Genomic DNA, 14,762 nt, shown 5'->3' on the forward strand with positions numbered 1-14,762 from the left:
TTAACTATGAATGTCAATAATTGACTACTATTAATAATTGATCACCAATAATAATGTTTAGCACACAGTCCCAATAATTAAATGATAAATATTAAACTTTAATATCAAAGTTTGTTATTTCTTTGTAATTAAATCATGATCATGAGAAATTGACTTAGCATATACTTTTGTATAAGTTTACATTTATTTTGCAGCATTCCTATACACCAACACAAAAAAGGGATTTTTTTTTTAAATTACAGGACTTGTTACTAGATTTGCAAAAGCAAATTCTAGTTAAATACCTTGTTTAATGCAATCATCACAATGAGCATAATTTTCTGAAGATATCAGTGGGAATTTGAAGCTTATACACATGAAAACTTACCTAGAGAATGAAAACTTTTATTTCCAAGCTGAGGCAACTACCAAAGGCTTGTTCTCCCATCCAAAGTACAGCGTCCCCGTCTCCTCCTTGACCATGTATCGGTCACAGTACGATTTCAGCAATGCTCGTATCGATGCATTGACATTGCTGCTGAATGGGCACGAAACAAACCCTGCCATCGTCATCCTTGCTCTCCACTTTCCAGCAGCCTCATATCTTTGATATTGAGTTGGAAGTTAATCATTTGGTTGAAGTGGAGGGAGAACTCAAATGTATAGAATGCTAACAGTTAATATTACCTCTCTATGCGTTCAGCACCTTCGCAAGCCACGATGTTGACAATGTCGCGTGCAAGGCAATGCTTCTCTACATTCATTCTATCAGTGTTATCCCTTGGGAGAGTGGCATCAAGTGAATCAAAGACTGCTGAATAATAATTGTAAGCTTCCACGAACCTGAGTTCAAATGATGAAGTTTTAAGATACAGAATAGGCACAAGCAAAATCCAAAATTATGGAATAGAACTTGAAGATATAGGGGAAGCAACCTTGGGAAGAATGGGGCTGTGTTGGTATTCATATCCTGCTCCACGATTGTGACCAGCTTTGGTTTCAAACCCTTCACCATTCGAAGAAGTCGATCTCTCTCGTTAACGGTCGACACACTCTCATCTGGAATATGATGAAGCTGAAAAGCAAAGTTAACCACAAGAGACTCTCCGGGTCGGCAATCTAGCATTTCAGGCATTACATCACCAGTCTTAGCAGCAATGGCTTGAAATTTGAACTGCACACCGAGATCCTCCGCTAGCTTCTCAAGACACTGACCGATAACTCGCAAACCTTCAACTGATCGCTGCACTGACTCAGGATCATCCACCCCAGATAACCTTATGTGTGGTGGTTTTCTTGGCCATGTTGATAGTGATTGTATCAGGTTAATGTATTGCACTCCTTGGTTCAAATCAAAGTCTATAATATGAACATTTTCTTCATCTCTGCATGCTTCCAAAATTATGTAATTCGCTGCCATGTAGCCAAACTTAAAACATGGACAGATCTCAAATAGAATCTGCATTGCTGATAGACGATCAGAAGTTGGGGGCTCTTTACATTTTAGAGCCTTATAAATACCTTGCCCCGATGAGGCTATTCTGGCTGCAAGACCTTCCACCATGTAGGCTGCAATCCTTTGATGAGGATCACCTTGAATTGAAACCATTTTACGAAGCCGAGTTATGATTGCTTGTGCTTCCTCTATACTGCCTTCAGATATTGCAGCAGAACAATCCAAAAGTAGCTGTTTGGCAGTTCTTGGTTCTTTATTGCTGCCAACACAACTGATGCTAGAATCTGAAGATGACTGCTTCAGCGAGTTTGTAAGCAGTAGATTCTGGATAGGCTCACCCCAATCATCAACTCCCATAAAATCATCTATATCCAAGTCCTCATTATCATACAGGAGAGCCTTCTCAAGTTCTCGAAGCTTCAATCTGATTTCTTCCTCACCATAATCTATATCTTGCTCTGGACTCACGTTTTCCAACAAAGACTGAGAGGTAATGTCAGAGTTTAATGAGGAATCAGGATGACAAACTTCAAAGCAGCCACTATAAGGATTATTTGATATTGTAGAAGAGTGAATATTAGCCATTAGTTGACATGGAGCTGAAGAAACTTGAACACATTGACCTGGAATAGTGGATGTCGATATGCAAAGTGAATTAGCATGCATCATTTCTGATGGCGAATTGAAGTATTGTTTGGGATAGTAGTCTGAATGGTACAAAGCATGTCCATGATTATGAATTTGCTTATCCACACTTAATCTGTGCCTTGATAAAGCAGGGTTGCTGCTGCCATCTTTACTAGTGTTGTAAAGATTAGATTCACCGTAAGCAGTAGATGAATCTACAGACCTTATCATAGACATGATATTTTATCTTAATATACTTCAAGTGCTGAACAGGAGTTCCAATTCACCAAGATGGGAGATTTCTTAAGCTGATCGGCCAATTCAGACCAAATAGCAATAAGTACCATAGGGCTGTGATCACAAATAGTAATGTTAGCAAGCGCAAAATTTTCATCACGGTAGAATGGCTCTGAAAATTCAAAGATAGATTAAACTTCATTCTAATGCACAGTGCTAAATATCTTTAGACAAACCAAATAACAAGTAAATTAACAGAAAGCATAAAATGATGTAACAAGTAAATTCAAGAATTAACAACCAGTTTCTACACGTTGAGATAAGAGAGCATGTATTATATCTGGATAACAAACTGAAGATGGATGGCTTCTCATTCAAGAATTATCAAGATCAACATGTTAATTTAAAAAACTGTAACAAATGATACAATGACAGAAACTATGAAAGACAACTGCCAAGAGAGGGAACCAACAAAAAAAAGGGATGGTATGAATGGACTAACATATTAGTATGCTTGTGATAATGTAGGGACCATAGTTACAACTTGTGTTCTTGTACTAGTCACAGCCCTATTCTTCTGGTCTCTGATTCCGTATTAAATTATGATAACAAATCCTCCAAAATTGGTCGCTGGTTAGGTCTTATACAGAGCAAAACAGATCAGGTGGAAAGGATTCACAGCACATGAAATCCTTCATGCACGATGCCTATAGTTGAAAAATGAAAAGTAAATCATATTCTATGATTTTCCAGTCTTAGCATGTATGTTATAGTGTCCTGGAGCCATCATGAAAGAAATTCCCATGTAGCATTACCTTGATTTTCCTTAAGTGACTCAGTCTATTTTGGCGAACACAGTATGCTTCTATTGGGAGTTCAAAATTACACCAATCGTACAAGTTTCAAGGTATAAGAATATCTGATGACCCAGCCATGGTTCTTTATCCACCACCCACCATTCTTCACCGAGCGAACCACATTGATGATGAATTAGTCCACAATACTACAAAAATGGTTTTACTTGACGGGATTACACTAACTGCATCTCAGGTCTTTTCTAATAAAAGAAAACAAATGAAGAACACACACACCTCTGCAATTCACCTCTGCAACCAGTAAGATATCATGTGCATTTTTAATTTTATTACACCTCTGCAATTCAGATACATCATTTTTCTTATGTGCTTTATTTCTCTAAAATAAACACTGGCTATCAAACTCGATGATCATTCTGCATGGTTGGGAAGACCAAAGGGTTCTAAGAACAAATTGAATATCTAAACCACAGTTGAGGGATGGCATCCTCGATGATGTATATTTTGATATATCGAATCAGACAGCTTCAAGGATTCATGGTTCATTAAAACCAAAGGACAAATGAACACAAAAAATTACTGGAAAGACAATCACGTTTTTGGAAAGACGATCACGTTTCCAGAAAAATTATTGCAAGACGGATACAAAAGATCGTTAACTTAAGACTAAAAACCCGAGTGCGCGCACAAAAATTCAATAGTCAACATTGTAATCCAGAAAATCCGCACCGTCTCGAACAGCTCAAAAATCCAATTTTGCTGATCAACCAAAAATCAAGTTTTTTTCAAGTCAAAACACAAATCCTCAAAGAGAAATTGAACTCTTCGAGGGTTAAAAACAAACCAATCGACGCCACAGAAGAAATACTAAATTCTACTTATTACCTGTTCCACGATCAGGAAAGAAAGATAGCCGATCGCCGTGGCATAATCCAACAATGGCTCGACCGATCAAAGCAGATCAAAAGAAGTCGGCTAGGCGTCTACGATCTGACACTCTGCCCTCCGAAAACCCGAGGTCAAAATTCCACGGGGCGGAAAAAGGTCAGAAGAAGAAGAAGAAGAAGAAGAGGCGATCCGAGAAGAAACGAAGGGAGTCTGGCGACGGTGGAGGAAACGCGATTGAGGAGTCGTTGGGAGACGGTCGAAGGATCAGAGCGGAGGACGCCAGCAGAAGAAGCCAAGCAGTAAACATTAAGGCACGCCGTAGTCCTACGCGAGCATTCCTTGTCTGCCCATCCGACCGTCCATCTGTGTCCGTAATACGTGTGCGTATGATTAAGACGTCGAAAGAGGAGTTACCCAAAGAGGAAGAAAGAGAAGAGGTTTTCAACGGATGCCAAAGTCAAATTTTAAAGAAGTTCTTGAGCAATGTTATAATTTTTGACTAAATTTAGAATAAATTTGACCAATTAAACATTTTTAACCAATATTTACGCAATTTTAATTAAAACTATTTTATATTAAGGATAATTTAGAAAGAAAATTTAGGAAGGAATGCTCTTATAATATTTTTTTAACATGGGATTTTTTTATGATGATGAAAATAATTACTCTAAATAAAAAATAAAAAAATTACTTAAAAATCAAAATATGTTCATTCTTTCATTTTACTTAGTTAATATTTTAAATGTGACTTTTTTTCCTTTAAAAATATTATTGCATCAAAATTTAAGGACATATATATATAGAGAGAGACATTAAAATAATTTATTTTTGAAATACCCCAAAGTGAAATTTAAATTACTTGATAACTGTTATAGCATAAGATGAATGGTAAATTATATTGAAGTTGAGAATTTTAGATTTTATTTTATTTTTAAAATAATTTATAAATTAATTTATAGTACATCCTATTTACATTACATAATATTAAAACTTAATTCCATTGTAAGATTCCCTTCTCATGAAATCAAATTCAAGAATAGAATCAAGCAATACTTTTCATTTTTGCTTATTTTCATTGTAAGATTCCCTTTACCATCCAAAAAGCATTTATGAGGTCTGACCGCCCAGTATTACGAGTGATTCAAGCATCGCAAACGTATGAAGTATCATGCATGCATGAGAAGGGAGTCCATCTTATCGCTTATCATGGCGCCACACCCATGGGCTGAAATTAATCTACTTTAATACTAGATAAAAGTAGATTAAATAACTAGCTTTTGTTTGATTTTACTCTACTTAAATCAAAATGAGAAAATTTTATCTATGGTTAATTCTCAATCAATTAAAAAACTTTTCAATCAATTTAAATCGATTTTAGCCTACTCAACTCAATTAAGTTGACTCAAGTGAATAGTATTACACGACTATTTAAGAATAGATAATTTTTCCACTTCACTCAAAATGGAATCAACTCAAATCCTCTATATTTTGACTCAACAAGTTTCAATCGACTTAAGTGGCTATGAAAATAAATTTATTCTTTCAACAAAACTTTTTCAATCAACTAAAGATCTATTTAATAAACTCATGCCTAACAAGAGCATTCTTTTAAGTGGTAAGGAACTAAGAGAATCAATTCTTTTAAGTATGTATAAGTTATATTTTGAAGCTATTATTCATACATGCTAATCAACCTTCAAATACTAGATAAAGTAGAGCAATACAAGTAGCTTTTGTTTCATTTTACTCGACTTAGAATCATCTTCAACAGATTAGAACTCAAATAAGAAAATTTTATCCATCAAAGGTTAATTCTCAATCAACTAAAAACAGTTAAGTGAAATCCATTTTAATCAGCTCAATTTAGTTGACTCGAATGGGTAATATTACAAGCCTATTTGACAATAGATAATTCTTTCCATTCTATTCAAAATGTAGTTGATTTAAATCCTTCATAGTCAACTCAACAAGTTGCAATCGACTTATAAGTGGCTATGAAAACAAATTTTTCCTTTCAAACCATTCTTTTTCGGTCGATTAAAGATCTATCTAATAAACTCAGGCCTAATAAGGAGTACTCTTTATTGACTTTGATATGGGAGAAAGTATGAACTTCACGTGGCATGATCAAAAACTTAGTCAACCTATAAACCACGAGGCATGTCCGAAGACTTAGTCAACTCAGACCCATGCCATGTAGCACGACTTGAGACTCGGTCAACCTCAGCCAAGAGTAAGTATAAGTCAAGACAAGATTGGGATGCAGGTTGGCCTGAACTCGGCTTAAGATGGTTTAACTTGGTTCTAGTTAGATCAACTCAGTTGACAACATCCTAGCAAGGAATTCAGTCAAAGTCAACCAAGTTGGTGATAAGGTACAAATAGGTCGGTTGATCTCTTCTGGGGCGAGCTCGATAAATTACAGAGACCTTGACAGATCTCTCAGAGACAAATTCAGAGTACGCTCATCAGAGTCTAGCTCGGTTATGATGAGTAAGTTACGGATTAGAGAAGACGTCAGTTATCGAAAACGTGTCAATTACACCATTGAATGACAGATGTTCGTTACTCCATCAGTAAAGGAGCCATAGGAAAGAGGCACGTCGGTTACAACTGATGTGATCATGATCGTAATAGGCAGATTCCAACTGAGGAAGCCTCGCACCATAATCATAGCATTCGAGACTGTTAGTAGTAGCTCTAAAGTCAATTATGTGATGATTGATTAGAGACTTTTGTATCATATTCTATTATTAATAAAGGCAAGATTTTTTATTATTATACTTACTTTATATTTATGCCAAATAATTATGTATAATAATATCCTTGGGTAGCTAGTTCTAATCTACATAATATCAATTGTTTGAATCGATAGTGAGATGATGTAGAGAACACTACTATTAATCATTCCTAGTCAAGCTTTAATATTCAGGGACGATGTTAATGAGTTGAGACTAGCATGTGGGTCAGCTGGATGACTTGATCCCACAAGTCATGGATATGTGATATCGAGTTGACACATGGGTATACATTAGATAATATATACTGAATTAATTCGCCATGAGAAAGTTTCATGGATCGTTATATGAGTGTCATAAACTCTCTCATGTGACTATTGATATGAATAGTCTTTAGACCCGAAATCACTACGGTTCCCTACATAAGGAGTTATGTACTTTGGTATTGTCAAGCATCACCCGTAACGGGGTAGACTATAAAGACGATCACTGGGTATGTAATAAATTATGCGGAGGAATGTGAGTGATGTAGATGTGATCTATTCCTCCCATATAACGGAAATGATATCTTGCGGCCTCTTGATAGAGTAGGACCACGAAATACATGGTCATGCTCAAATGAGTCAATATGAGATATTGAGCTCATTTGATTGAGTGAGTCTACTTGAGGATCAAGAAATATAAAGATTGATAAGAGGATGACACGGTCTATGCCTCATTGATCAATCTAGATATCGAGGATAGAAGGGCATGGTCATACATTATCATAATCACGGAGGTTATGTCGGATCTCTCGACATTCTTGTCACTTGGGTAGCAATGATGCATTGCTAGATGTCATTCATTGCTTATGTTTCTAAAATGGTTTTAGAGGCATTGCCAACGTTACAAGAACCTATTGGGTCATACACAAATACCACTCTATTTGGAGATGAATTCATTTTAGTTTGACTAAACGAACAATTAAACTCATTGGATGACCTAGACTTGAGTTAGACTCAAGTTGATTGAATTTGAGTTAGGCTCAAATTAAACCAAGTTGATGAATGAATTTTAATTTATCATGCATGATTAATCATGCATTGAAGAAGATGAGGTTACCATGCATGAAGGTTATTGAAGAAGATGAGATTACTATACATGGAGGTTATCATGGCTTGGGTATAAAAAGAGTTTTTCTACCCTAAAGTGATATGGTTGGATGTTCATCTTCTTCTCTCCTTCTTCTTTTTGGCCGAGCTCTACAATAAGGATTGCTAGCACAACCAATTTTCTCCAAAAAGTGAGTGTTAGTTTGGATATGCATAGAGACACGGACACTTGAATGTGCTAGAGATCCGACAATCTTTGGACGAACGGGATAAGTGAAGGGCACGCATCAAAGGTAAAACCTATTAAATAGGATTTTATAGATCTAAACTCGTACAGATTTTTCGCATGGATCGCTCAAGGGATCATATTTTTCGCTACACAAATTTTGATTTTATCCCATATGATTCTCAACAGAGACGAGATACTTCAAGATCTACAAAGACAAATCACAAAATTATCTCAGCATCTAGCGGTGCAAGATCGTAAAGGTTATAAGTTATTTTATTCTCCTTTTGAAAAATCCTTAATTTCCAATTGAGAAAAGATGTTGAAGCACAAGTTTGGTTTTGAGTAATTCGGGATCAATCGCCCTGCCACCTACAACTTCGAAAGAACGTCAGCTATACAGTGCCTCTACGTCCCCCGTTCCTCTTACGACGACAAAGACAACCATGAAGATGCGGATCTCAACAACATCGAGTATGATCAGTCCTACTCTCACGATCATCCGATCACAGGAAGCAGCAGAGACGATGACAAGATCGAAATATTTAGTGATTCAGTTTATGACGATGCTAACAAAGGGGAGATAGACTTAGACGAAGTGTTGATCGAAGACCAGAAGCTGACTTTGTGCCACCACAGTTAGTATCCTGGTTCATCTATCGACGAAGTCTCAATCTCCATCGTCTCGCCTTGCATTGACTCGGTGCCCCAATTTATTCAACATGACAAAGACGAGACCGAGTCAACTATGAGCCAATATATGACGAGGTACTTTGTGATGATGATTGTGAGATTTTGATCATTCATGAGATTCTAAATGATAGATTATTTGAGGATGTAGTGCATGTTCCATCAGAAGTACAACAACCGCTCAGAGATTTGACTTAGTTAATATCAGATGATCTTCCTCCCATTCTACCACTTACGAGATGACTTTTGATTCATCGACACCTGAGGACTTTTGATCTTGAAGACACTACCTTAAACTCGAGGATAAGTTCTTTCCAACCTAAGGCGTCTGACACAAGAGCATCTAACAACACGACTAGTTTATATCCTCCGATACAACTATATTCCCCTTCGAGCTGTGATGAAAAGAAATCAAGATTACTAGCCTCCCTTTTAAGCCTTAAAGAAGGACGATTGAGACTACTGACATGGAAGATGATCAACCCCTGATCTTCTGACGTAGTTGCACGGTAGGATTGCGGCACTATGATTCACTCGAATCGAATCGTCAAAACTCTAGAATTGGTCTTTAAACTTTTTCTTTTATTTATTTTAAATTTTTAGGATTAGTTTTCTTTTCTAAAAATTAATTTAGATTTTATTTTTTTAATTATTACTTTTATTTTCTAGATGTGAGTTTAGATTTTATCTTTTTAGTTTTTTTATTTTTTTTCGTTTCAACTTTTTCTTATTTCTTAGGATATTTAAACAAGGTTAGGGCTTTTGTAAAAGAAGTTTTTGATTTAACAATATTTTCGACAGTGACATTTATTTTTCTATCTCTTGATATTTTTCAAATTAACAGGTTTTAGAAGATTGATTTTCGATGTTCACAGTCAATCAACAGAATCAATATTACCTGCAGGATAATCGATATCCTGTCTGGCGTCAAGTACCCTAGGCAAAGGATTGCTATTTCGAAAGAACAAAGATCGAGGTATATATATATGTGTACTTAGATGCATATTAGGCTGGGATCTTAGAGATAAATGATAGACCTTGGGCTACTATACATATGTCTGGGGTAATCTGGCAACATGGAGAAGTAAAAAGCAATCTATGGTTGCAAGAAATAGTGTTGAAGCGGAATTTAGAGTTTCTTGCACTCGAAATTTGATAAATGATAGAGGAATATGGATTCACTGAATCATAAAAGAGTTTCTTGCACTCAAAATTTGTGAAGGAATATGAATTCAGAAATAAAAGAACTCAGAATAATAGATAAAGCTATCAATCTACAATGTGACAATTTAGCATCCATCATCATTGCAAAGAATCTTGTTCACCATGACAAAACGAAACACATAGAAATTGTAAGACACTTCATTTCAGAATACATAGCAAAAGGATCTATGGAACTCTGGTATATTCCTTTACTATATCAAATCACAAACATAGTTACAAAAGCTCTCTCAAAGATTTACTTCGAAGAACTATGTGACAAATTGGGCATGTACAATATGTACAACCCAACTTGAGGGGGAGTGTAGTAATTCATATTGTAAATGTGGATAGTTTGATTTAAATGTATTCGATTAGATATTATGGATAGAGTTGATTTGATTTGATTTGATTGTATTTCATTTCATAAATAAGTAGGGAAGAAGTGTATAAATAGCAATGATCCTCATGTACATATTTAATATCAAGAATTTGAGAAATACAATACCAATTCTTTCTCTTTCTCTCGGCGGAATTCTTCATTAACCATATTAAAATAACTGAACTCTATTTTTTGGGATATAATTGAATCTAAAAATATGAATACTTTCTATCTAATGCAACACTTACAAAGATTAAAGAGCCCATTAGCTTTACTTGCTAAAATTTTATCAACCTAAATTATACCATTTATATTTCCTTGTAAAATCATCTTCACATATACTCATGGTAAAATAATATTATGTAATTTTGTTAGGCTTGTAATGTAATAAAAATATACAATGTGGCAAAAATATTTACCAAGTGGATAGTTTAATTTGTGGGCATGGTATCAGTTAATGAACACCATAAGGAAATTTTGTTATGTTTTTTTGTAACAAGTGATATATATTTATCAATTTTAAAAGTACATGTCACTTTCATAATATATTTGCTCACAAAATTGGCCAATTAGAAGACTAAATTTAATTGATCACAAACTATTTAATCAAAGCAGATTAAATTAAAATCATGATCTATTTATCCTACATAATTTGCAGGCCAATGGACTTTTGTAGTTTACAACAAACCTCTGTAACTGTTTGCTAGAGTTTTTTCTATTTATTTTTTCTTTTCTGTACTGGAGAATTCTTCAGTGTGAGTTTACAACATTCTTCTGATATTCATAGACTTTTGAAATTTCATTTTGATTGGTGAAAATTGAAATGGTTACTCTTCAAAAATGCTGAACATGCCTGTAACTGATATTGCACACACCTTGTGAATGTCTCTTCTTTTTCTCAAAAGCAAATTTGAATAAGAGATTTTCTTTCCTCACTTGATATATAGTCCTCCAGTCCCAACCCCAACAATTTTCTTTTACTCTTCGTTTTTGATAGAAGCTCTTTAGAGAACTGCACTCAAGGAGGAGTGCTCAAGTAGAGCAGATTGTGTTGGTTGAACTTACAAATGGCCAACCCTACGAGTGTCCATTTTGTATATTCAGATGATTAAACATACATCATATAGAGATCTCATCAGTATCTTTATATTAGAGGTCGGTCGCTGGATGTTGAACCAAATCATCTGCATTTGGCACACTGATTCTGAAGTTTGTGCCAGAAATTCCAGTTTTCTTGAAATGGCACAAGTTTCCTTCTTATGTTATATAAATTCATGTTCAGAGGATGAATTACATTTTATTGAGTGATTACTTAACTATGAAACAGTCATGTGCAATCTTAAAACATGCTGAAACTTTCATGAAAATAGTTTCTTTAAATTTTGCTGCTTGTTCCATCTTCAACTGCACAAATGCTCCATTAAGTGAGAATTGTTTAATAGGATTTGATTGTGTTCCAACATGTATAATCAGGTACATTGGAAAAGCTTCTGTTATCTTGGAAACAGAAGCTAAACTACAGTTCCTTATATGAATGAAGTAGTTATAAAGACATCATAGAATGAAGAAGCTTTTCATTTTGATCTGTTATTTCTTTTAATAAAAAAAATTCCCTTTTCATGGGAAATTTACTTTTCCTCATTGCAGGTCTCATTTAGATTCAATGATTGAAATTATTACTGTAAAATGTCAAAACTGCTAGCAACTATCTGATCCAATCGAAAACATGTTTAGCAGTTTTAATAGAAACTGCTAGACACATCATGTCCTTAATGGAAATTACTAAACACAACTAGCAATTTTTGAAACCTCCTGAGGGCTGAGGCCCATGTTGGATGCCTATGTATTACTATTGACTATTATATAATACTAACTATAAGCTATCTTTGCTTGTTTATGTCCACCTTCCCTTATATATTGTGGTTAGATTACTCCACACTAGACACAAATTTCTTGCTAACAATCTTTAATTGGTACAAATATACAAATAACAATCGCATTAATGGAGTACAGAGTAGTCAAGTAGCTATCGACTATTTTGTTTTGTAGGAGTAGCTTTGGGAATTCTGTTGACAATTCATTTTAAATTCTTAACACAAGTTTATATTAATATAATTATCGAAAGACTTTGCAAGGGCATGTTTTCATTAATAGATGCATATGCCTTCCACCAAATAGAAAAATTATTGAGGGCAAGTTAATCAAATATACTTTTTTATCTTTTATATAACCAACATGATCATCAACACCTAATAAAAGATCTCCAACAACATGAGTACATTCGCTACAATTTCGTCAACTTTTCAAAGACATATGTTGAAGTTTTTAACTCCATTATAACCATTAAATTCCAATTAGTCGTCACTTTGTCGACAATTCTCTCTTAACCAACTCTATGTTGGGTCCAATGCGAGCTAGAGGGATGGGTGAATAGTTCTTTTTGCGTCGACTTTGAGACTGTAGCGGAAAACTTCGATACAAGAAAATAACACACCACAACATAACACAATAGATTTTACTTGATTTATAGCTTCCCAAAACTAGTACTCTAAGGCCTAGTCCTAGCGCTTTGCCACTACTAAATCTTCTTATTATCGGATACTTTTTAGAGGTAGAGAAACATCTTATAATCATCTATTCTTACAAGCAAATACAAGCCAAAACACAAATATCAAATAATATCAAACTGAAATGAAATGAACAAGTTTACATAAAATCTTAGCTTTGTTCGCAATGTGATGGCTTTAAATTGCTTCGAATCTACCTCTTGAGATTTGAAAATACAGTAGCACTCTCCTCCAAAACTCTCAAGATTCGACTCCTTCAATCTTCCTCGAAATCCTCTTTTATAGGGTTGTTATCTGGTTGATTTCCAGCTATCAGTCGACTGCCTTCTTCATTAGAATTGAACATTACTCTCACCTGTCAACCTAATGACTCCATCCACCTTGTTGAAAATGTGAATGGATAAAAGAAATGGATAGAAAGAGACTCCATTGTAAAAGAGATTTTAGCCCCACATTGGGAGTTTAGTGGCTTTGTGATTGGTTTATAATGAATTACAACCATTGAAGTTGTGAATATGTAAGGGAGAGACTCTCTCTCATGCGTGGACCAGCAAGAGAGTGTAAATTTAAGTCCCAGATTGCACTAAATCCAGGTGACTCATGTGTGAATATGACCTACACGCGTCAAATGTTGAACCAAGTCAAGGCAAAATTTATCCAAATGAATCAACCTACATTTTGCCACTTGGATCAATTTTTTTCCTGCATGCTCATGAAATGGATGCATTAATGTGTCATATCTGAAATGGTCAGATATTAATGGTGGATCTATAATTGCTTGGACAGAAACGATCGACCATTAATGGTCAATGGCTAGCATTTTGAGTTAGGCGAGTAAAGGTCATAAATGGTCTATATTCGACCATTTAATGATGCTAAGAGTCTAAGCTCCTATATAAGGAGGCAGGAGTAAGCGTAGAAGCACAAAAACTCTATCCACCTTTGCTCCCTTTTGTTTTCTTTTGTCTGTCGTGCACTCCGCTCGATAGATTTTTTTTCGTGATAGTATTCTGATATACACTTGGTTCACCATGAACAACCAATGTTTGGTTGTCTGTATGGTCATCCCGTTGTATCCTAGAAAATAAACATCCAGCATAACCTCAAAGCACAGTCGGAGGGAACGAAACTGTTTTAAGAAAACTATGTCTAATATAGGCTTCGATATCTCTCTTTCCCACTCGACCTCAGCCTCTCGACTAAACAGTCGATACTTGACACTCGCTAGTCAGCACTCGACAGTCGACAGTTAACACTCGGCAATCAGCAGTCGACAGTCAACACTCGGCAATCGATAGTCAGCACTCAACAATCGACACTTGACAACTCAACCCACTTAGCACTCGACCAGTTAGAGTGCTCGGTAGCTCAGCCCATTTGACACTCAGGTGGCTTGGGCACTCAGCACTCCGGCGGCTTGGATACTCGACACTCGGGCACTTAGCAAATCATCCTTCCCAGACAGCTCATCCTTCCCTACTTAGCATCTTGAGATCATCAGTTTGGGTCATCTTGTCAGATAAGACTAAATCTTTATATTAGTTATTTTAATTCTACAATTTTAAATATCTTCGACAATATCTCCAACACATCTTAACATTAATCGACTGTTCATTACCATCAGTCAACTATTGCCTAAATAGTCAAATCATATAATTGAGTTCTAAAATTTTTATTCGCTTGAATAGTGATATCAGTCAATTGCTTCACTTTGTTGACTAATTATGATCAATTGAGTTTCAAACTCACTATTTGCTCGAATAGTAATATCGGTCGATTGATCAACTCAACTGATCAAGATTAGTCTGTATGATCAAATTCAACACTAGGGGAGTGAATAGCATTTTATAAATTTTATGAGTGATA

The 14,762-nt window shown here is 35.3% G+C and overlaps 1 protein-coding gene across 2 annotated transcripts; it reads right to left on the bottom strand.

Moving 5' to 3' along the window:
- Positions 1-162: 162 nt before the first annotated feature.
- LOC141818011 (scarecrow-like protein 1) lies at positions 163-4,244 on the bottom strand. 2 transcript variants are annotated; one of them, XM_074705612.1, is made up of 4 exons: positions 4,000-4,244; positions 915-2,413; positions 667-822; positions 163-583 (listed from the first exon to the last, which is right to left on the bottom strand). In XM_074705612.1, the coding sequence occupies exons 2-4, from the start codon at positions 2,297-2,299 to the stop codon at positions 385-387; spliced, it is 1,740 nt and encodes a 579-aa protein (XP_074561713.1). In that variant the 5' UTR covers positions 2,300-2,413; positions 4,000-4,244; the 3' UTR covers positions 163-384. The 2 variants fall into 2 exon arrangements, with proteins under 2 accessions (XP_074561713.1, XP_074561714.1); XM_074705613.1 differs by lacking the exon at positions 4,000-4,244 and adding an exon at positions 3,789-3,854 and having other exon boundaries at positions 198-583.
- Positions 4,245-14,762: the final 10,518 nt, after the last annotated feature.

Source organism: Curcuma longa, unplaced genomic scaffold (assembly GCF_044706935.1).
Source record: "Curcuma longa cultivar G26 ecotype Majalengka, Jawa Barat unplaced genomic scaffold, ITB_CL_G26_1.1 contig_22905, whole genome shotgun sequence".
Lineage (NCBI taxonomy): Eukaryota > Viridiplantae > Streptophyta > Magnoliopsida > Zingiberales > Zingiberaceae > Curcuma > Curcuma longa.